This window comes from Entelurus aequoreus, linkage group LG18 (genome assembly GCF_033978785.1).
Source record: "Entelurus aequoreus isolate RoL-2023_Sb linkage group LG18, RoL_Eaeq_v1.1, whole genome shotgun sequence".
Classification (NCBI taxonomy): domain Eukaryota; kingdom Metazoa; phylum Chordata; class Actinopteri; order Syngnathiformes; family Syngnathidae; genus Entelurus; species Entelurus aequoreus.
This window is the reverse complement of record NC_084748.1, coordinates 32744912-32769680: the sequence shown is the minus strand read 5'-3', so window position 1 is coordinate 32769680 and position 24769 is coordinate 32744912. Positions and strand designations below refer to the sequence as shown.

The following is a 24769-nucleotide window of genomic DNA, read 5'->3' as shown; positions in this document are numbered from 1 at the left end:
CGTCATTGTAGCCTGTATGTCCTGGAACAGTCATGGAAGATCAGGTTAGAACCGCACTACTTAAACCATGTGTTAGGTAATGACATTCTTGCTTAAACATTCAGATGGATTATTCATTCATTCATTTATTTTCTTGGTTATCCTGTTAAGGATCAAGGTTTAGCTGGAGCCTACCCTGGCTGACTACCGAGACGGGACAAGGTACATTACGGACTGGTTGCCACTCAACCACAACGCACACAGGGAAATAATACTGTACATCAAAATTACTTCATAAGCAGAGTACAGGAGAAACTTTAAAGACTTGCAATTTCTCAAAAAATTGCATAGGAAATGATGGAATTAATCTGCTCCAGAGTCAAAATACCACCCTCATTAAAGCTGCATTAACTGCACAGGCAATGCAAGTACCACAATAAATTGTTAACTGCTCTATAACTATAACAATAAGTTAACATAGTTAAGATGCAAAAATGTAATCTGAATGACCAAGGGAGAATATGTAATGCAAAGTAAGTGTAAATAGAAGTTAACCACTCTATCTTGGCCTTGGCCAAACGATATTATTGCCAAATTAAGCACTTATTGAATCATAATATATAATAATTATAATAATGCAAGTTAGTGATGTGTTTTAATGTTGTAATTGGAAGGTCAAAAGTGTTTTACTATTCTGTATAAGTAAATAAGCAAATTAAATTGACTTTCACTCTCTGTCAGCAAAAATTGAATACAAATTGAACACCTTGAAGTGTTTCGGAAAAACTGGATCGTGTTGTTAGTTTTGTAGCTTTATTTTGTTGCCATCACTTTTCAACAAATTGGGCTATCACCGGGACAGAGATTGTGGATGACTGACAAAAGGATTTACTGAGTGGTGCTGAGAGCGGTGAAAACAAACACAGACAATCATGTTAATGACAGTGTTATCTAGTTTGTTTAATTTATTGTTCAATTAATGGTTTTAGTGACTGTTGGCCCAGGCCTAATCCCTGGTATTTGATTTCGTCACATTGAGGTTGTTGCACGACAGTATGAACAGGGAAAGATCATGTTGTATCCTCGGCACACCTGGAAATCACTATTGCTCTCGTTTGCATTGGATTTAATGTCAATACTTAGTGCTAGGAATGTAAGAATATGAAAATGTTGTATCACGGTTATCATTTTTATCACAGTATTGCTCAAAAACTACTTATACACACCCAGAAATCTTGAAACAAATTTTTATTTTTAAACATATTCATGCTAGCATTTAAGCTAAACTAGCATTTAATCTAGCAAGCAATTGGCGTGCTAAATGCTTCTCCAAGAAATGAGCAGAATCACCAAGTTTTTCAACGTGTGGTACTCATCCACGGTTTTACGATAATTACTATTTTAAAACGGTCTGGATTTTGACAGCGGTTTATCATTACACAGTTTATCATTACATCCGTAATAAGCACACATCCTTAACGGCTGCAGATCAGCGCTGTAGAAGATCACTAGGGACCTGATCTACTAAGATCCAAATAAGACGGTCTAAACAGCATGTGCAAACTATGAAATTGCATGTACTATCATTGGGCATGTTGCATGTGATTTACTAAGATTGAGTGTACAATTGACAACTGGTGCAGATCCCCTCATTTAAGTTGTTTTGCGTTTACTACGTGGCTTTCACCATGGAAACACTCATTTACTGTATTTTCGGGACTAGAGAGCGCACCGGGATATAAGTCGCACCCACTAAATTTTAGAAGAAAAAAATATTTTCCATATATAAGCTGCACTGGACTATAAGCCACAGATATGTGCGTTATTTACACAGAAAGATTCTGTGAATGTTTATTCACATACCTTAATTGTTTCCAAACGGTGCTTGTAACACAGCAGTAAAACGGCTGATCAAACAAAACAGAAGTCATCGTCATGGACCCACTAGCTGCGGAAGCTAGCTCTCCAATCAGCTAAACAGATTCAATAACTCTGCGGTGACGTCTTGGTGAGTTTGCTGAAGAATTTGTGAACTGAAACAATATAAACAGAATGCCATTGTAAGTCAATAATACTAACACAGACACTCGTAAACGTGTTAGCATATTAAATAATGCTAATGACGCTAGCGTCATTACTTTACGATTGCACGTACAAATATGCATGAATACACTCCGACAGACATCACCCATGGGACAGTTTAGTAAGTATAAACCGTTTTAGTTATATTGTAAAACTTACAAAGGTTGCTTGGACTGATGAATGAAGAATCAATACAAGGAGAAACGCTATGGACGTCCCGAAGATTGAACAGCACTCCAGCTGAAAAAAAAAAGTACTGTGTAGAAGTTGCCCTCCTGTTGGTTCTCCTGATCCAAATAGACCTTCACGGGAGCCCGGTAGTCTGGTTTAATAATGTCTTTCATTGTGCACACACGCGCCAGGACAGCACACTGTTCTGCGACTTTTCAGTCTTTTTCTGCTCTCTGTTTTGCGGCCTCTCTCTCTCGCTCCAACTCCAACAACTGTGTCTCGCTCCGGCTGCTGCTAATAAGCATGACAGGTGATTGGATGATCATCCCCAGCTGGGTAATCCAATCACCTGCCAGCTGTACTTCGATGCCGGTCCTTACACACCCCGCTCCGCGGCAGGCCCGCAGACCACGCCCCCCCCACATACTGATAAATGAAAGCACACTGCAGCACATGTAGTGAGCAAATTCATCCAAAAGAAGGCGCCAGAGCACAAACAATAAAACACCCTGTTAGTGTTTTTGCTTGTTTTTCTTTTTCTTTAAAATCGTATTGTTTTGGTCAGCAAAGAAAAATCTATAAATTAGCTGCGCCGTCTTATAAGCCGCAGGGTGCAAAGCGGCGGAAAAAAGTAGCGGCTTATAGTCCAGACTTTAGGGTAGATACAGTATATGTTCAAGGCATCCAGTAGCAGGACACAAGAAATGAGTTACAATAAGCAGTAGTTATTAAACACCTGCTACTGCACATTCACCTTAACATGCTCCCACCTGTGACATTCTGTTACGTTTTGATACATGCAGCAGACATGGACCACTTTTTATGGACATTTTAGAGGCAGTCCTGCAGTGCTGAAAATAAGGAGCGCTCATGGAAGATGCTGCCAGTAACTGCGAGCGTACGCTGGAATGTTCCAGACGCGAGAACATACAAATTGGAAGAGATTTTTTTTAATATAGGAGATATAATATATTACACTTTCTAAATGAAAAACCTAACGCCATTTACATTTTTTTTAAAAAGCCAGCAGACACCAAAACACATCAATTTGTGTCAATCAGCCCCTAAAGTCATCCAGCAGCTATACAATTATAAATAGATGTTACTGATTTGACTATATGTATTTTTGACAGTCCATATATGTTTACCTTCTTTCTCACAGCTGGGTGTGTTACTGTGCCAGTTTACACGTCCTTTCTAGACGTAAGACTCAAAAACAATGGTCACAGAACAATTTCACTCTTGCTAGAATAAATAAGGTGTGCTGAGGAGTTATATTTGCTTTTTCTCCTCCCAGCATTGTGGGTGTTGTGATGATCATCATATATACAGCACAGGCCAAATGTTTGGACACACCTTCTCATTCAATGCGTTTTCTTTATTTTCATGACTATTTATATTGTAGATTATCACTGAAGGCATCAAAACTATGAATGAACACATGTGGAGTTATCCATCCATCCATCCATTTTCTACCGCTTGTCCCTTTAGGGGTCGCGGGGGGTGCTGGAGCCTATCTCAGCTGCATTTGGGCGGTAGGCGGGGTACACCCTGGACAAGTTGCCACCTCATCACAGGGCCAACACACATATGTACTTAACAAAACAAGGTGAAATAACTGAAAACATGTTTTATATTCTGGTTTCTTCAAAATAGCCACCCTTTGCTCTGATAACTGCTTTGCACACTCTTGGCATTCTCTCGATGAGCTTCAAGCACACATGTGCAGTGAAAACCATTTCAGGTGACTACCTCTTAAAGCTCATCGAGAGAATGCCAAGAGTGTGCAAAAAAGTAATCAGAGCAAAGGGTGGCTATTTTGAAGAAACTAAAATATAAAACATGTTTTCAGTTATTTCACCTTTTTTTTGTTAAGTACTCCACAAGTGTTCATTCATAGTTTTGATGCCTTCAGTGACAATCTACAATGTAAATAGTCATGAAAATAAAGAACATCCATTGAAGGAGGTGTGTCCAAACTTTTAGCCTGCACTGTACATGGCAACAAACGCTAAATGGATTGCTCTTCTTACTTTGCTATTGTAAAATAAGCAAATCTCTGCAGTTTAGTAGATGAGCTGTGCGTGCGTTATCAAGTTTGAACATATTTTGATACAGGGAAACTTTTGGTAGATCGGGCCCTAAATCGTCAGCTTAGTTCATGAAAGTCTTGCACACTAGACAGCCTTCACGTTTACATTCATTTTAAAAGCGTCGATAAATCATCCTTACAAACATCATAAACTACAAGGAGACAAAATACTGCCTCGCCGCACTCAATTGTTGTCATAAAAAGATGATACAAGGTTTCCCCAGTTTACACACAGAGTGATGAGCATAACAGAACACTGAAGTTCTCAGTAAATATTTTGCAACAACAAAACAAAGTATTCCCTTTTCACATTCTTCACACACCTTGTTGAGGCTGTTTCTCCTGTAAAAAAGTTGTTGTTACCCAACAAAAGTATTGTTTTTTGTTTTGTTTTAAATACAATCCCTAATTGTAACATATACTGTATGTTCAAAGTTTGCACTAGGTCTGTCCCGATTCCAATATTTTGGTACTTTTCAAAATAAAGGAGACCACAAACAAGGCGTCATTATTGGCTTTATTTTAACTAAACATATGTGAGTGTGAATGTTGTCTGTCTATCTGTGTTGGCCCTGTGATGAAGTGGCGACTTGTCCAGGGTGTACCCCGCCTTCCGCCCGAATGCAGCTGAGATAGGCTCCAGCACCCCCCGCCACCCCAAAAGGGACAAGCGGTAGAAAATGGATGGATGGATGTTTCAAAGAACAATTTTGGCATTAAATACAATAGTGAACATACTTCTTTTTTAGTAGTAAGTAAACAAACAAAGGCTCCTAATTTAGTCTGCTGACATATGCAGTAACATATTGTGTAATTTCTCATTCTATTATTTTCTCAAAATTATAAAGGACAAGCGGTAGAAAATATATTATTAATGTACTTATTCATTTACTGTTAATATCTGCTTACTTTCTGTTTTAACATGTTCTATCTACACTTCTGTTAAAATGTAATAATCACTCTTTCGTCTGTTGCTTGATACTTTGTATAAGTTTTGGTCGATACTACAAATTCTGGTATCAATCCAACACCAAGTCGTTACAGGATCATACATTGGTCATAATTAATGCTGTCCTGTGTCCAGGGACATATTTCCTGAGTTTATAAACAATGCAAAAATGACAAAAGATTTTGAGATAATAAAAAATGTTGATATAATCATTTTAGTATCGACTATATATGGCTCTTGTACTTGGTTTTGTTACAGTTGATGTCTGTGTAGATCCACCCATGGCTTTTGTTTACATTCAGGAGCGCTAGCTCGCTGTTAGCGGTTAGCTATTGTATCCTCCTACGGTGTGAAGTGAAGCATGTTTAGCTATTCCTCGTCCTGCAGGAATGATACTTGTAAACAAACAGTTTATTTGTCGCCATGGAGGTGATGATTAGTGATTTAGAAGTAGCTAAAACACTGCTGACTACGGATGGACGTTAGCCGCTGGCTAGTTAGCCATGTTTAAAACGCGCTTCAGTGTGAGAAGCTTCACCTTTATCGTTTGTTTTTAAGCCAGAATACATCCATTCTCCCTCTTGTGTCTCCACAGATTGTCTGCTTGTAAGGACGCCGTGCGTACGCGTGTCCGAACATGCGTCGCTCGCCCGTTTTACCAGTAATGTCATGACATGACAATGGCGCGCCGTCATGTCCGGAAAAAAAAAAAGTGACAATATTTTTCAGAAGCAGTATAGTACCCTTTTTAATTAATTAGTACCGCGGTACTTTATTAGTGCCGGTTAGGGTTGTACTGTATACTGGTATTAGTATAGTACCGCGATACTAATAAATAATTTTCGTTACGATACCGTACCCGCGCCCGCGTCGAAGTCACGTCATGACATTGCTGGTTTACGAGCAGAGGAGCATGTTCGGCAGCGCACAATCACAGAGTACGTACAAGCAGACACAGTGTGTAAACAGAAAAGGGAGAATGGACACATTTTGGCTTAAAAACTAACAATAAAGGTGAAGTTATAACACTGAAACACCCTCAGGAAGAGGTGCTTTAAGACATGGCTAGCTAGCTAGTGGCTAACGTCCATCCGTTTTAGCTACTTCTAAATCATTAATCCTTGTTTCCATGGCGACAAATAAAGTAAGTTTCTTACAAGTATCATCCCTGCAGGACGAGGAATAGCTAAACATGCTTCACTACACACCGTAGCTCACCGGTGTGAAAATGTAAACAAACGCCATTGGTGGATCTACGCCTAACATCCACTGTAATGATGCCAAGTACAAGCACGTATCAAGTCAATACTACTATGATTACGTAGATATTTTTTGCCATCACAGCATCTTCTTTCGTTTTTTTTTTTAATGTATATTGTGTTTATAAACTCAGGAAATATGTCCCTGGACGCATGAGGACTTTGAATATGACCAATGTATGATCCTGTAACGACTTGGTATCGGATTGATACCCAAATTTATAGTATGATCCAAAACTAAAGCATCCAAACAACAGAAAAATAAGTGATTATTACATTTTAACAGAAGTGTAGATAGAGCATGTTGAGACAGGAAGTAAGCAGATATTAACAGTAAATAAACAAGAAGATGAATAATTAATTTTCTACCACTTGTCCTTAATAATGTTGACAAAATAATAGAATGGAAAATGACACAATATATTACTGCATATGTCAGCAGACTAATTAGGAGCCTTTGTTTGTTTACTTACTACTAAAAGACAAGTTGTCTTGTATGTTCACTATTTTATTTAAGGACTTAACTGCAATAAGAAACATATGTTTAATGTACCCTAAGATTTTTGGTTAAAATAAAGCCAATTATGCAATTTTTTTTGTGGTACCCTTTATTTAGAAAAGTACCGAACTAATTTTAGTACCGGTACCAAAATATTGGTATCGTTACAACACTAGTGCTGGTATACCGCATAACCCTAGTTTGCACTTACTTACCTTTTTAACATGGTTTTATTGTGTCTCCAGGGACCCAGCTCACTGGAGGACCTGTCCAATTCACGGCCGGCGAGCACACAGCAGCCTCGAGGCCGCAACAGTTTTGTCCAAGAACACTTCCAGGCTCAGTACAGGTGAGACAATTGAGAGGAGTCATTTTTGTTGTTTTTCTGTAAAGGCAATCGTCTCTTGTTGGCCTTTAATTGACCTTCATCCATGAGTGGTGCAAACATTAGGATTAAGTCATCGTTTGAGAAAACAGGAAGACTGATTCAATAAAAACGGTGGTAATGTTGAGTTAATTAATAACCAAATAAGCTCGTTTTTCTTAACCAGGGTGCCTTATTTTGCAGTCCAAATCAAGTTTAAAAAATATGCATGTAGTCCCAAACACGTGTGATTCTTTGTTTGGGAACTTGATTCCGAGAAAGGATACAGACTAGTTTGTTACGCACAATGTAAACTTTTTTTTTTTTTTTTCATCACACAAGAAGTGGTGCGTACGAAAAGCGAGGTATCTCTGTATTTGTTTTATTTGATATTCAATACATCTTCTAACAGACTGTTACGCTTTATAGAACACAAACTAATTAATATACCCGTTCAATAAAGTATATTGTGATGGGCAAACAACTTGGAAAATGTAGTAAGCTAAGGTACAAGTTACTCTCGATTAAATGTAGCTAAGCTACTGGGAAGCTATCCCAGAGAATTGCAAGCTACACTACAAACTACACGGCAAAAGTAGATTGCCACATCAAAGCTACATATGTATATGTGAATGTATATATCCATCCATCCATCCATTTTCTACGGCTTATCCCTTTCAGGGTATATATATATATATATATATATATATATATATATATATATATATATATATATATATATATATATATATATATATATATATATATATATATATATATATATATATACGTTAGGTCAGGAAACACAAAAGGCTAATATATATACGTTAGGTCAGGAAAAAACACAAGAGGCTATAGGCTATATCATCCCTACAAGCCTGGGAAACCTGTGAAACAGGCTTGTAGGGATGATATAGCCTCTGTGTTTTTTCCTGATCTGACCTAACGTATATTCCGCTCTACCCCGGTATTGAGCACTGTATAACGGATAAACCACAGAAATCTTGATATATATATATATATATGTATATATATATATATGTATATATATATATATATATATATATATATATATATATATATATATATATATACATATATATATATATATATATATATATATATATATATATATATATATATATATATATATATATATATATATACATATATATATATATATATCAAGATTTCTGTGGTTTATATATATATGTATATATATATATATATATATATATATATATATATATATATATATATATATATACATATATATATATATATATATATATATATATATATATATATATATATATATATATATATATATATATATATATATATATATATATATATATATATATATATATATATATATATATATATATATATATATATATATGTATGTATGTGTGGGAAAAAATCACAAGACTATTTCATCTCTACAGGCCTGTTTCATGAGGGTTTCCTCAATCATCAGGAGATTTTAATGGAAGCATTCACATACCATGGTTTATATAGGGCACAGAGCGGGTGGGTACAGGCAGGCGTAGGGGCGTGGTGATTGGCTCATGTGTTACCTAGGAGGTGTTTCCTTCTGTGACGGCATGCTGATACAATTTCGCTGCGCTTGTTGAGGGATGACAAGTCTGGACTGTATATAATGAACGGTTTCTCTTTTAAGCATAGGTTGCATCTTTTATTACCACTGTTGTAAGGTGTGCTGGATGCAAGAATTTGCCATGTTATCGAATATTCAACATTATTGTCTTTGAGATTCCAAATGTGTTTACTGAGTTCTGTAGTGTTCCGCAAGCTTTTGCTTCTGAACGAGGCTTTGTGATTGTTCCATCTGGTTTTGAATGCTCCCTCAGTTAATCCTACATATGTGTCGGATGTGTTAATGTCCTTGCGTGTTACCTTTGCTTGGTAAACAACTGATGGTTGTAGGCACCCCCCGTTGAGAGGGCAATCAGGTTTCTTGCGGCAGTTACAGCCTTTGTCGGTTTTGGAGTCGTTCTGCCTGGTGGTGGACGGCTCCTTTTCAATTGCTTTATTGTGGTTTGAAATGATTTGTCGTATGTTGTTCATGCAGCTGTAGCTCAATTTAAAGTTGTTCTTGTTGAATACTTTTGTTAGGGTGTTGCCTTTGGGGAAGTGTTTGTCGTTATATATATATATATACACACACATAGCATTAAGCTACATAGCCCCATTTAACAGAATTTATATATATATGGGCCAACATGTATAATATCAATGTTAATTTAACTGACAGTGTTCTAATAGACCCAATAACAACTACCTCTAGGGGTCCCGCACCCCACTGAATGTATTTATTTTAGTTTGCCTTTTCTTTGGCCCACCCCTATAATGTTATTCATTTTCTCTGCCTACAGTATGAACAAACCCAGCATCTATCTATACATTGACAAAAAACAAACAAACAATGACTTGTGGGTTGTGTAGAAACAGTTGGTAATAGTTATTTTTTGATTCTTAAATTTGTGTTGGACGTCTTAGATGAAGAGATCAGTTATGATTTTGTTTTACAGAGTAAACAACTAAAAACTAAGGTTTTGGGCATTGTTTTCTCTAAACGCATATATTTGTCTAAATATGAGCAATGACACACATTATTGTGGGTTTCCTGGACTTCATCGTCATCATTAAAGGACAAATCTAAACTGCGGGAGAAAATCCCTCTGCCATTTTTGAGTATGTTTCTTTTTTTTTTGAGTCGTCAGCTTGAAGCATCCATCTGTCTCCGACTCCCTTGTCATCATCTCGTCTGTTACGGTTTTGCTTCCTGGTTTTCATGACCTGCCGTATCTTGCCTCTGATTGGCCAGTTTGTAATATTTCGCTCTAACCATAACCAATTGTGACTCATCATACCAACCAATCATTATGGATTGTCTCCGTATATATGGATGTTCTCATTCATCCAGGCCATGTTATTTTCTCCGTATTTTGTTTGGCCTAGATTCACAGTCCATTTTTTCTCTCTTTGCAGCTTGTAGCTTTGATGTACGCTACCTTGCTACGTGGGTCTAAAAATAGCTAAGCTACAGGAATCACTACTCGTTCAAAAAGTAGTGGAGCTACTGCCAAGTTACTGAAAAATGTAGTTAAGCTATGTAGCTTAGCTACATGTAGCTTGTTACTGCCCATCACTGAGTACATGATACTATATTGCATCACAGTCGTCCCTCGCCACATCACACTTCAAAGTGTGCTACTTCACTCTATCGCGGATTTGTTTTTTGCTTTTTTTTAAAGCATATTCGATGCATTTGTGGTCCAAATTAAGCATAAAAATGGCTAATTGAACTACAAATATCAATACTACAGTAGTATTGGCCACTAGAGAAGACCAAAACCAATCAGAGCGCGCTAATTGGTATCATGCCCACTGATTAGCTCAGAATTAGACTATCTTGGATTTAACGAGTGTGAAATGACTAAAGAGTGTTATTTCATGTCTAGAGGACAAAACTGGTATTTTAGTAGGTTGTTAACAGGGTTTTTGTATGCTGTAGCTATGAAAATATTTATTGTATAATTAGTAGTTCTTACTTTGTGGAAATTAATTCACCACGGGCAATTAACAGTGAAAAACAAAATAATACTATGTTATTATTATTATTATTATTATTGATATTATCAAACTCCAAAGACATGCACCTGGGGATAGGTTGATTGGCAACACTAAATTGGCCCTAGTGTGTGAATGTTGTCTGTCTGTCTGTGTTGGTCCTGTGATGAGGTGGCGACTTGTCCAGGGTGTACCCCACCTTCCGCCCGATTGTAGCTGAGATAGGCTCCAGCGCCCCCCGCGACCCCGAAGGGAATAAGCGGTAGAAAATGGATGGATGGATGGATTATCAAACTGTATTATATATTTTTTTGCAACTGTAACCACAATCTTAAAATGTATTGTTTACAAAGTGGAAGATTCATAGTACGCTTGTATAAATAAATACATTTTTTGTGTACATAACAAAAAAAAAAAAAGATTATCATTACAGTCCTGAAAAAATAATAATGTAATGATGATTTTTACCATCTGAATTGAGTCCAACACACTTCAATTACAGAATAAGAGGTTCCAAAGCCTCTGTAGCAGAACCTCCAGGTTCTGTAACAGCTTCTTTCCTCAGGCCATAAGACTCTTGAGCGCATCATAATAATCCCCTCAATTTCCCCCCAAAAATACAAGGTAAAGACAATAGAACATGCATCCATAAACGTGGATGCATATGCAAAAGTGCAATATATTTATCTATTTATTTATATCTGCACCTTATTGCTCTTTTATCCTGCACTACAAAGAGCTAATGCAACAACATGTTGTTCTTATCCGTACTGTAAAGTTCAAATTTGAATGACAATATAAGGAAGTCTAAGTCAAAGAATGTTCAAAATAAAAAGGTCAAACTGTGACAATGCTCTCTCTAAATCTCCAACACTGGAGTAAGGATCCAAGGGGAGGTTTATTTCCAATGATGCTCTCTGGTTGTAAAAAAAAAAAAAAAAGGGTTTCCAGTCAATTTATTTTTACACTTCTATTGCTGTCTAACAAGGTCTTTTTGTTCCCCACTTGGTATTAAGAGAATGTTTTGCTGCCCTCTGTTGGAAAAAAAGCCACACAGCTTCCATATAAATTCATAAACTATGTCATCTACATTTTCATCCTGAAAAAAACCTTGCAAATCTCCTGATTTTATCCGATAGCTCTTTCACATACGAAAGTTAGACGACACTGACTTGATGGACACTGCAGGTTTTTAATCTTTGCCTGATTGACACTTCTTGTTAAGTCCAGAGCGCACTAAATTCACCTCCTTGCCGGACTTTCTGTCACTGATTAGCGTCACAGCTGACAAGCTTATCTTGTAACTGCTCGTTTTGCAGCATTGCACTGAAGAAAACCCAACTCAACTGTGAGGGGTTTAAAGAACACAAGTCTTTGAATGCAACACAATATGCCTTTTATTTCTGAGCCACATGACTGCTAAGAGAGCCGCGTCGCGGTAATAATAACACTACAGGCTTGTGTCGAGTCGAGAAAACGAGGCTACAGCTGGCACATTTGCATAATTAAAACAAAAAACTGCTGCAGAGTGGCGAGTGTAATGTCCTTGTGATGCTGTCTACTGATGATGAGTGGGAATATTTAGTGGAAACAACTGCTAGCCAGCTATAAAATATGTATAACGTGCTATGATTGTCGTCCGCGACATCCATTTTTTACACCGCTTGTCCTCATTGTAGGGTCACCCATGAGCTTTGGGCGAAAAACTGGTACAGGCCCTAACCTGGGGCTTCATGTATTAATAATTGCGTGAATTTCCTCCTAAAAAATGGTGTACGTTCAAAAAATTCAGATGAATCAACGTCGGCGTTAATCCAAGCACATTTCGTTGTAACATCCCAATAAACGTGGAGGAAATCGCAGATCCCCCTTGTGAATACTGAAATCCTATTAAAATTAGCCGTGTGCCTGCCAATCTGCCCGATCAGAATTCAGTCAGTAACGGGTGCAATAACTCAGATATGGTAACACTAGCGAGCAGTAAAAAATGTGAAACATTTTTAAGTCTAGAACATGTTTTGCTTTATTCATTATTGACGTGTTTCTTGCTACTTGTTACTTTATATTGTAGATTAGAGTTTAATGTGAAAATTATCAAATATTTGGTTTGCAATTTTTCACATTTAAACATGCCAGCACTCTCGAAAAGAATACGAAAGTTGTTTGATTACTCAATTTATTACTACATCTTAGGAGAACTACTTGTGTTAGTAGCAGTATGTGACACAAAGGGCCTGATTTACAAAGATCGTGTTACCCTGCGCTAAACAGTGTGTTAGGATCCGCTGCCCGGATCATAGTTTGTTTATGTTTTCTTGTCACTTGTGTTTTCAGCACCTCTTGATTTTGTTTGTTTTCGGTTGCCATGTTGACAGATTACATTCACCTGCCTCTGGTTAGTGTTCGGGACGCGCACCTGTTGCCCGGGCGCTAATCAGAGGGCTATATAGTCTTTGCCCTGGCCTCACTCGGTCTGGCTTCCTAGTTTGTTTTACACAACAGATGACGATGTTTGTTTCCTGTTCTTTAGCTGCTAGTTTTCACGCTAGACTATTTTGGCTTGCTAGCTCCCACGCTAGCCCTTTTGTTTTTGCCTTTTGTGCTATGTGCACGTCTTTGTTTTTTCCTGCTATGATTAATGCTTAATAAATAATTTTCCTACCTGCACGCTGTGTCCGAAGCCGTCTGCATCCCTGGGAGAACAACCACGCACCACAATCCGACCCCGTCGTTACACAATGTGTGCAATCTATAAAATAGTGTGTACTATTAGTGGGTGTGTTCTGTGCGACTTACTAAGACTGCACGTGCATTTCAAAGGTGGTGCAGACAGCCTTCTTTAAATAAGGATTTTGCGTGTACTATACAGGACATCACCACAGAGACATTCTCGTTTACTGCACATTTATGCTATGCTGCTGCTTGTGGCATGTTGCTATGTTTTCTAACATGCAGGAGACATCTGCTACTTTTCATGGGCATTTCAGACACAGTTTTTTTTGTTACCGCCGAAGGTGCACTCATTGGTGAGAGGCTGCAGTTACTATGCTCAAGACGCAAAGAAATGCACACATAAATACGTTTTTTTATTATATAAAAAATATTTTAATAATATATATTTCATGTGAAAAACGTAAGTCATTAAAAAAACACAAAACAACACCAAAACCATCAATTTATAATAATAATAATAATGGATTAGATTTTATATCGCGCTTTTCTATTATTAGATACTCAAAGCGCTCACAGAGAAGTGGGAACCCATCATTCATTCACACCTGGTGGTGGTAAGCTACATTTGTAGCCACATCAGCCCTGGGGTAGACTGACGGAAGTGAGGCTGCCAGTTTGCGCCATGACCCCTCAGACCACCACCTATCTTTCATTCATCATTCATTCACCAGTGTGAGCGGCGCCGGGGGCAAGGGTGAAGTGTCCTGCCCAAGGACACAACAGCAGCGATTTGGAGGTCAACCTGCAACCCTCAGGTTTCTGGCACGGCCGCTCTACCCACTACGCCATACCGCCCCAATTGAATGTGTTTTATTCAGCCTCTTCAGTCTAGCAGCTATACAATTATAAAAGGATGATGCCGAAAAGACATGAGACATCTACTACTTTTTATGGGCATTTTAGAAGCAGTCCTGCAGTGCGTTTACATTAAAATATATGTGTTTTTCTCCAAAATATGGATTCATTGGAGAGAGGCTGTACTTTAACTACTTTCAAGAGGCAAAAAAAGGCATACCGTATTTTTCGGACAATAAGTCCCAGTTTTTTTCATAGTTTGGCCAGGGGTGCGACTTATACTCAGGAGCGACTTATGTGTGAAATTATTAACACATTACCGTAAAATATCAAATAATATTATTTAGCTCATTCACGTAAGAGACTAGACGTATAAGATTTCATGGGATTTAGCGATTAGGAGTGACAGATTGTTTGGTAAACGTATAGCATGTTCTATATGTTATAGTTATTTGAATGACTCTTACCATAATATGTTAAGTTAACATACCAGGCACGTTCTCAGTTGGTTATTTATGTGTCATATAACGTACACTTATTCAGCCTGTTGTTCACTATTCTTTATTTATTTTAAATTGCCTTTCAAATGTCTATTCTTGGTGTTGGGTTTTATCAAATACATTTCCCCCAAAAATGCGACTTATACTCCAGTGCGACTTATATATGTTTTTTTCCTTCTTTATTATGCATTTTCGGCCAGTGCGACATATATTCCGAAAAATACGGTACTTAAATACGTTTTTTTCATATAATACATATTTTAATAATATATATTCTACGTGAAATAAACAATCATTAAATAAATATTACATGATGCTAAAAAACATCAATTGTAATTGTAATCAATTGTAAAGTGATGTTGCTGAATAGATGATATGTCTATTATTTTTATTTCTGACCGTCCAAAATGTTGACACACACACGTAAGACGGACGATTCCCGTCTGTCTGTGCAGCGTGACCACTGACCCTGCAGCCGTGTGTGGAATTGTCAGTTTGCACGTCCTTCTGACACGTGCTAAATAAAATGCAAAATAGTGCTGCCAAAACGGTGATGAGTGTTGATAATTTACATTGCGTTTGATAAATAATTATATTTGCATTTTCCCCTCCCAGTATTGAGGCCGTTTTGATGATCAGCACATATTTTGCATATTAATGAAGACAGACGCAAAATAGATTTGCACACCTTATTCTGCTCTGGTTTTAGTACATGCAAACCTTTAGTAAATCAGGCCTAAAATCGGGCCATTCCTCCACCGTCTCCGGTGCAATTAATGTGCTGCAACCACCGGCTGCTGCAACTAATAGCCCGCCAAGCTGATACCGGACTCACAAGAAGACGTTGTGACCGTAATAGGTGGCAAAACGACCGCCCAGATAAATTATTCGACATCCTATATAACACTGGAAATTGATTCTGTGTTCAGAAGTTATTTTGTGATACCAATCAAAAAAACCTTACTCTGCTATAAGGCACAAATCCCTAGAAATGATCTTAAAGTTTAGAACACTCCCACAGATTTGACTCTTGACCTGAGGTACTTGGTTCACCGTGCATTCATCGTATCAATCGAATAAATAAAGTTATCACTGTGATATTGGACTGATCCCTGCTGAATGTCTGAATAAAACCATTCTTTGCACGAATGTGACGAATGTTCACCTACTCTGCACGGATCCTCTTGTGTTGCTCATCTTTCCAAATTAACAAGATTCTTGCTCATATCAAACTCAACACATAAAGATCAGTCGACGAGGCAGCCCCTTAAAACAAAAGTGTGTAACACGTTGACTTTATTTTGTGGCAAAAGCATTTCTGTCTCAGCTCTGCCAGCTGTGATCGTGACTTTCAGCCATTTGTAACATCAGAACAGTTGAATTTGCCGTGTTTTGTTTGGCTTTCATCTTTTGACCTGCGACTGTCACTCCGTCTCTGCCTTCCTTCCCTGTTTTAATTGGGCTGCCTTCCTCTCGTCTTCTTTCCCGATTCCTTTTATATCTGGCAGGAATGCTCCTCAGAGGGAGTCGGTGGCGTACTCTAAACTGAATAAATGTTTGCGATTACAGCCCGCGCTCGTCTTGTGCATTGGGCTGCTCGGGAGTCGGAGCTTGTGTAGTGTAGCGCCGGTTAATTGAGTCTTTGTCAAGGCCTCGCTCCTCCTCTGTCTGTCACGATCAGTTTGTGATGTCTATTTTTAATGGGCCGTCACCGCCAAGGCGCCGTCTACGTGTAGACGAATGCCGTTACTCTGTTTATGCGGCTTATATAATACATGTTGCACAAGAAGAACACGTGGATCACAAAATCTGGTCAAAAATGTTTATTTGCTGTGTTTGACAGAAACCGTAAGGAAGGGGTGTGTTCTCCGTAGTTCAGGGGTGTCCAAACTTTTTCCACTGAGGGCCGCACACTGAAAAATCAAAGCAAACGGGGGCCATTTTGATATTTTTTTATTTTAAATACCAATACAATATACAGTATGTATAAAAAATATACATTTAGGCCTCCACTCAGGCTTGATCCCAGGGACCCCAAAGGGTTTTGTTAAAAAAAAATATGAAAAATGTGTCATTATTCAGTATTATTAGTTTTATTATTATTCAAGTTTTAAATCCATAGATCAACATTAGGTCTATCTGTCAATATAATGTTTTTAAAGATTTAAGTCGTATGCTCTTTTTGTCAAAGAAAACCCTGTTTTTTTATGGAAAAAACACAAAATATGCAATATTTTCACCCAATAACATTTTTAAGTGGAATATTTGAGGTTATATAATAATTGGAGCCTTAAAGAGGTCAATAACTCATAACACCATTGATTTTAATTCATTATTATTTTTTGAGCGATGACACTTAAAAACAAATCACACAAAAATTATTGGGGAACCAAAAGGGTCCCACTCATTAAAGTGTTAAAAAATAAACTATACATTTTTTTTACTGTTTACTTTTAACACAATAATCTCGAGATCAACTTCAGATCTATCCGTCAATTATAAGTTGTATTTTTGTTTATGTTTTTTGTTTGTTCGTTTTAAGCCCTTCTTTAAAAAAAAAAAAAAAGACAGCTCAATTGTTTATATGGCAAACACAAAATATGCAACATTTTCCCCAAAAAATATCTCCGAGTGCAATATTTAATGTGACGTAATTGGAGCCTTGGATAAGTTGTATTTTTGTGTATGTTTTTTGTTTGTTCGTTTTAGGCCCTTCTTTAAAAAAAAAAAAAGACCGCTCAATTTTTTATATGGCAAACACAAAATATGCAACATTTTCCCCAAAAAATATCTCAAAGTGCAATATTTAATGTGATGTAATTGGAGCCTTGGATAGGTCAATAATTCATAATAACATTGATTTTCATTCTTTTTTTTTTTTTTAAAAGAAAAACAACCTGCATGGCAGCTTTGTGTTATTAGAGTAAACATTGCAACATTTTCTTGTTACATTTCACCTGTTTGGTCTTTCATACCACTTTTTATGTTTTTAATTTTTTTTATTGTATTTTAAAATGGGCCGTGGGGCCGTTAAATAATGACCTGCGGGCCGCAAATGGCCCCCGGGCCGCACTTTGGACATCCCTGCCGTAGTTACTAGCACTGTAAATCTTTGGTCACCACACGATTCGATTCTTGGGGGTAACGATCCGATTATCGATTAAAAACGAATTCTCGTTTAAAAATCAATACTTTTTTAATAAGATTGGGTGCCAGGTCTATGACTATGTTACGTTGGGAACGCATGGCTGCGATGGTCGTGTTCCCTCCAATGCAGAAAGACAAGCAGGGGCATGTGTGGAGAATTAGTGCCCTTGGAAACCAACAGTAAATTAATGAAAAGAGGGTGCAGCCAGGAAACAAATTAAACATAGGAAACAAGGTCCATCCATACATTTTCTACCGCTTGTCCCTTCCGGGATCCTGGAGGGGGGGTACTGGAGCCTACCTCAGCTGCACACGGGCGGTAGGCGGGGTACACCCTGGACATGTCGCCAACACAGATAGACAACATTCACACTCACGTTCACACACTAGGGCCAATTTAGTTTTTGCCAATCAACCTATCCCCAGGTGCATGTTTTTGGAGGTGGGAGGAAGCCGGAGTACCCGAAGGGAACCCACACAGTCACGGGGAGAACATGCAAACTCCACACAGAAAGATCCAGAGCCCAGGATTGAACTCAGGACCTTTGTATTGTGAGGCACATGCACTAACCCCTGTCCCACCGTGCAAGGTCCGAAACATAAATCACGCCATTACCCGGGTAACGGATCATGACGGATTAACTGCATTCCTCCATAAGAAAGATAAACGGCTCTGATAAATGTTTTTATTACTTAAAAGAAAACTGGTTTTGTTTAATAAATTGCTTCCCAAACATTTAATAAAGTCAAATACATGAAAGGCAACAAGAGAAGTATCCCACACTTTTTTTTTTCTAAAGTAAATCTGTACAGCAGATATGGGCATCTACATCAACAATAGGATTTACCTGAGTAGCTGGACAGGACAGATTGGGGGGAAAAAATAGATTTTTGATAAGTAAGAATAAGAAATTGTGATTAATCGAAAATTGTTACTTGCACCAGCTTCTCTGTCTGTCTGTTACTTAGCAATGTAACTCAAAAAGCTATCACCAGTTTTTAAGAAACTTTCAGAAAATGTTTAAAAGGGGACAAGGAACATCTGATTAGATTTTGGACCTGATCTGGATAATTAATACTGAGTTACCCTTGGTCTACTCTTATGTGTGTGTATGCTAGCCTCGCAGAAACAAAACTCCTGTGATAGTGTTACTTCACCTGGCTCCTCTGTACTCGGATATGGGCATCTACATTAACAATATGATTTACCTGAGTGGCTGGATAGGACAGATAGGAAAACCAAAATAGTTTTTTGACAAGTAAGAGTAAGAAATCGCGATTAATCTGAATTTTTTTTTTTTTTTTTTGACACCGCTAGTTGTTACCTGCACCAGCTTGTCTGTCTGTCTGTCTGTTACTTAGCAATGTAACTCAAAAAGCTATCACCAGTTTTTAAGAAACTTTCAGAAAATGTATAAAAGGGGATAAGGAACAACTGATTAGATGTTGGGCCTGATCTAGATAATTAATACTAAGTTACCCTTGGTCTACACTTCTGAGTGTGTATGCTAGCCTCGCAGAAACAAAACTCCTGCGATAGTGTTACCTCACTTGGCTCCTCTGTACTCAGCCATGCATTCATTTCAGGGATTAGGGAAGGCTATGGCCCCATAAGAAATTTGTTTAGCCCAAGTTCAAAATCAACTTTTCTTATCTTTTGGTACCTGCTGGTGTGTGTTTGGGATCTGCTTAAGTCCCGAAAAATTTAAATCAAACCATGGAGGCATTGCAGAGATATTTATAAAACAATTTTCCTTCCTTCATACATTCAAAGGAGCTGTTTAGAATTCACATGTGGTTGAAATGGAGCCACGTAAATAAGACCGCTCACAAATCAAGACAGCTTTGTGGCAGCCAATCGTCTCCGCAAGTCCATCTTTGCTAAACCTATCACCGAGCTGAGTCCATTTTTCTGTGGCTAATCACACAGATTGTCCACAAATGTCCAGCGCCATCTTTTAGCTGCCCAATCACAGCGTAAATGCGAACATGTTTGGCCCGCCGCCTCAGCGTGATCATTTGTAAATTGAGATTTTTTTTACTACGTTACCTTATGTTTATGTTACGATCTTCAACTAATGTGTGTGTATGCGTGTGTGTTCTTGTATTTCTACCCTTCTTGAGACATCAACAAGGAAAAGTACCTTCCATATGAGGACCGGTGAACAAGTTAGGACATAAATCATTGTCCCAATACGGAAAACCATTGCATCTAATAGAGAATGTCTCATTTGCACCTATGGTGGTGAAATCTAGCAAATTTAGGGTGGTCCCAAAAAGGAGGGATTTTTCAAATTGACTGTGTGTCGGTTTTAAAAGTGGTCCCCCTCTGGTGAACATATAAGATACAACAAGTGTGTGTAAAAAATTTAAGTGCCCCCCCTCTGGCCAACATATGTAATAACAAGTCTGTGTAAGAAATTGAAATGCGCCCCCTTTGGCCAAAATTAATTGAAAAAAATAAAATAAATATGTATATAGAGACATACTGTAATAACTTGAAGTGAATAAAAATGAATAAAAAATACAAAATTAACTAAAAGCAGTCTTTTTCTCCCAATGTGTCGACTTTTTTCTTATAAAATTGGGAACATTTTCTCATATTCTTTCTGTTTCTGTAATATTGCAATATTTTCTCATAAAAGTATTACTTTTTAATGTAAAATTATTACTTTTTTATCTACAATTATAACTTTTTTATGAAAAATGGTGACATTTGTCATATGAAATTCTGACTTTTATCACAATATTGCCAATTATTTTGTTGTTCTTGTAAAATAGTGATATTTTTTTAGTAAAATGATTACTTTTGTCATAATTTTGCCAAGTAAAATTCCGAATACTATTATTATAATATTGCCCAAATTTTAAAGTTTTCTTATAAAATTGTGAGTAAAATTACGACTCTTTTCATAAAATTGCCAACATTTTATGCTTTTCTTGTAAAACTGCGACTGTCATTAAATAAAATTCCAACTTTTATCCTATTGCACAAATGTTCAGTTTTTCTTGTAAAATTTTGACTTGCGTTGAGTAGAATTACAACTTTTATTATAATACTACCAAAATTCTAAGTTTTTCTTGTGAAATTGTGACCTTTTTCTTGTGAAATTCCAACTCATTTTTCACAACAAGCTTTTTTATATTTGCATAATATGTATATATTATTAATGTTGTAAATACAAATCTTTATATATCTAGAAAGGGTGGTCCTAAAGAGGTAGGCATTTTTCTGAGGTTTCAAGAAGGTAACAAATACAAATGTGTGCGCGTGTGTCTGTGTGTGTGTGTGTATGTGTGCGTGTGCGTGCGTGTGTGTGCGTGTGTGTTTGTGTGTATGTATGTATGCTGGTGGCCCCGCCTCCACCCACAGATACAAAGACACTCAATAACTGACAAGGGGTTTTACTCCCTTTCTTTCATTCTGCTATAGATGGCTCACAAAGTTATTGGCAGATTTTCATCTAACTTTCAGGAAATGTCATAAATGGGATAAGGAGAACGTTATTACATTTTGGGGTTGATCCCAATCACCGTCTGGATTCAGGACTTTTTTTTATTAGGAGATTGGGCCTGGTGGAGGTCTGCACCGTCTGAGTGCTTTTCTAGTCGTAATCTAAATTTGCTTAGAGTTAATACAAACACTAACCGAGCATCCTACGTAGATCATACATCGCCACAAAGACAGAACTGTTTATTAATTTGTCGGAAAAAAATCTACAAGCCTTACCTCCGTTTTAATTAGTTCCAAAATGACAAAGACCGAATCATGCGAAGATTGAATACTTTTGAATACTTTAGAAATCATCTCAACTGCCCAAAAATATAAACACAAAACAAATGTTTTAAAGAATGATCGTTTTTCATGCAGAAACAATGTGAAATACATATGAATGATGAATAAAATGGATGAACAAACATTTCATTTCACGTTTATTTTTTATTGAAGACTCTTGTCGTACTTTGCAACAAGTTGTTTCTTGAATTCAGAGGTCTTTCTCACGTTATTGGTCAACATGCTAGCAATTTTTGACCCAATGCTGGGTTAATTTGCAGCAGTACTCAACTAAAAAAAAAAGCAAAAGCCATCAACGCATGGGATTTTTTTTATTTGGGCACTCGATTCCACGGAATGATATGCTAGCAAATGGATTACAGCGGGACCTCAACTTAAGAGTGCCTCAACTTAGGAGTGTTTTGAGATAAGAGCTGTCTCTCAGCTAATTTTTAAGCTTTAAATTGCCAGCACCAATTTGAGTTTCAAACATGCCCACCATCAGTTGGCGTAGAAATGTTTCAGTGAACCCTCTAAGATCCGACCGAAACATCTGGTTTTACTCCCACCCATAACTTACTTTTCCAGCCATGGGAAGGAAGAAAGTGAGTGTGAAGGACAATGTTTAGAAAAAGAAGTGGAAGATATTCATTGAATTAAAGAAAGAAACAATCAAAAAGCGAAGGAAATGGCACATAGCACTGCTAATCTGCACCTTACTGACACAGGATAAGTCTAATGCAAGCTAAAAATTGTAAAATATCTAAACGCTATACATTTTATCAATGGAAATATGGAAACGCTGCTGATGGTGTGTTTGACAAAGAAGCCGTTCAAAGGAGATACTGTAGAAGTCCACTCTCCAAGATAAATGTTGTACATTATTATTACAATACTTAATAAAACTACTGTAGTTGTTCGTAGTGCATTATATTCTATTGTTTTATACAATATTATTTATCTAAAAGTTAGTTTATTTTTAAAAACGAATCGAAATATCATATTTTCCACACTATAAGGCGCACCTAAAAACCTCCAATTTTCTCAAAAGCTGACAGTGCGCCTTATAATCCGGTGCGCCTTATATATGGACCAATATTGAGCCACAACAGGTCTCGCAACTACGGGATGCATAACGTAACCCCAGCCTCTACTGTAGCATCTATTCTATGTGCCTTATAATGCGGTGCGCCTTATAATGCGGTGCGCCTTATATATGAACAAAGTTTTAAAATTGGCCATTCATTGAAGGTGCGCCTTAATCCGGTGCGCCTTATAGTGCGGAAAATACGGTAATTTAAATCAATTTCAATGAGAGACCTTCATTTCCAATACCATTTTTTTGAGTTAAGAGCTCTGTCACAACACCAATGAGCTCATAACTTGAGTTACTACTGTAGTCTGTTATGCACTGTGCAATAATCTAACAGTACCATATCATAGAAAAAGTGGGCTGTACAAAAAACGAGGTACCACTGTACAGTATTCGTATTCTTATTGAATACAGTATTCGTATTCTTACTGAATAGTGGTGAGTGGCATTTTCTGCAATGGGCAGCAAGTGCCATGATAAGATGTGGCTAAAGATAGCAGTGAATGGCCTTTACTGTCAAGACCCAAAGAAATGTCTTCTACCAGCGAGTCAAAGGGGCTTTTTGCAAATTGCTCACTGTTAAATTTTTCAAAGCAATTCTTTCCTTTGAAAAAATAACAAGAACACCACCGGCCAACTTACGTTGCCGTCACAACAACATTTTATTTTAAAACTGTCTATATTTTTTCACAATTGATAAGTTAAAACATTTTTACAGTACGAACAACATTTTTGTTGTTAACAGCTGTCACTCACCCTGTCTCGTCAACACGTACGCATGCACACATACAATTTGCAGTTATGTTGTTGTTATGATAGAGCAGCGGTCCCCAAACTTTTTGACTCGGGGGCCGCATTGGGTTAAAAAAATTTGGCCGGGCTGTTTGTGTGTGTATATATATATATATATATATATATATATATATATATATATATATATATATATATATATATATATATATATATATATACATATATATATATATATTAGACATGTCTGATAATGACTTTGTTGCCGATATCCGATATTGTCCAACTCTTAATTACCAATTTCGATATCAACCGATACCGATATATACAGTCGTGGAATTAACACATTACTATGCCTAATTTTGTTGTGATACCCCGCTGGACGCATTAAACAATGTAACAAGGTTTTCCAAAATAAATCAACTCAAGTTATGGAAAAAAATGCCAACATGGCACTGCCATATTTATTATTGAAGTCACAAAGTGCATTCTTTTTTTTAACATGCCTCAAAACAGCAGCTTGGAATTTGGGACATGAGGTTGAGGTGGGCGGGGTTGAGGTGTGTGTGTGTGTGGGGGGGGGGGTGTATATTGTAGCGTCCCGGAAGAGTTAGTGCTGCAAGGGGTTCTGGGTATTTGTTCTGTTGTGTTTATGTTGTGTTACGGTGTGGATGTTCTCCCCAAATGTGTTTGTCGTTCTTGTTTGATGTGGGTTCACAATGTGGCACATATTTGTAACAGTGTTGAAGTTGTTTATACGGCCACCCTCAGTGTGACCTGTATGGCTGTTGACCAAGTATGACTTGCATTCACTTGTGTGTGTGAAAAGCCGGAGATAATATGTGACTGGGCCGGCATGCAAAGGCAGTGCCTTTAAGGTTTATTGGCGCTCTGTACTTCTCCCTACGTCCGTGTACACAGTGGCGTCTTAAAAAGTCATAAATGTTACTTTTTGAAACCGATACCGATAATTTCCGCTATTAC

General features: G+C 37.4%; 1 protein-coding gene across 3 annotated transcripts in view; it reads left to right on the top strand.

Moving 5' to 3' along the window:
• The window catches only part of usp43a (ubiquitin specific peptidase 43a), a 264050-nt gene that overhangs the window by 103946 nt on the left and 135335 nt on the right, over positions 1-24769 (top strand). For all 3 annotated transcript variants that reach the window (XM_062026996.1, XM_062026994.1, XM_062026995.1), the window contains exon 3: positions 7277-7380. In XM_062026996.1, coding sequence (XP_061882980.1) covers positions 7277-7380 — 104 coding nt within the window. The remainder of the gene's footprint in view (positions 1-7276; positions 7381-24769) is intronic.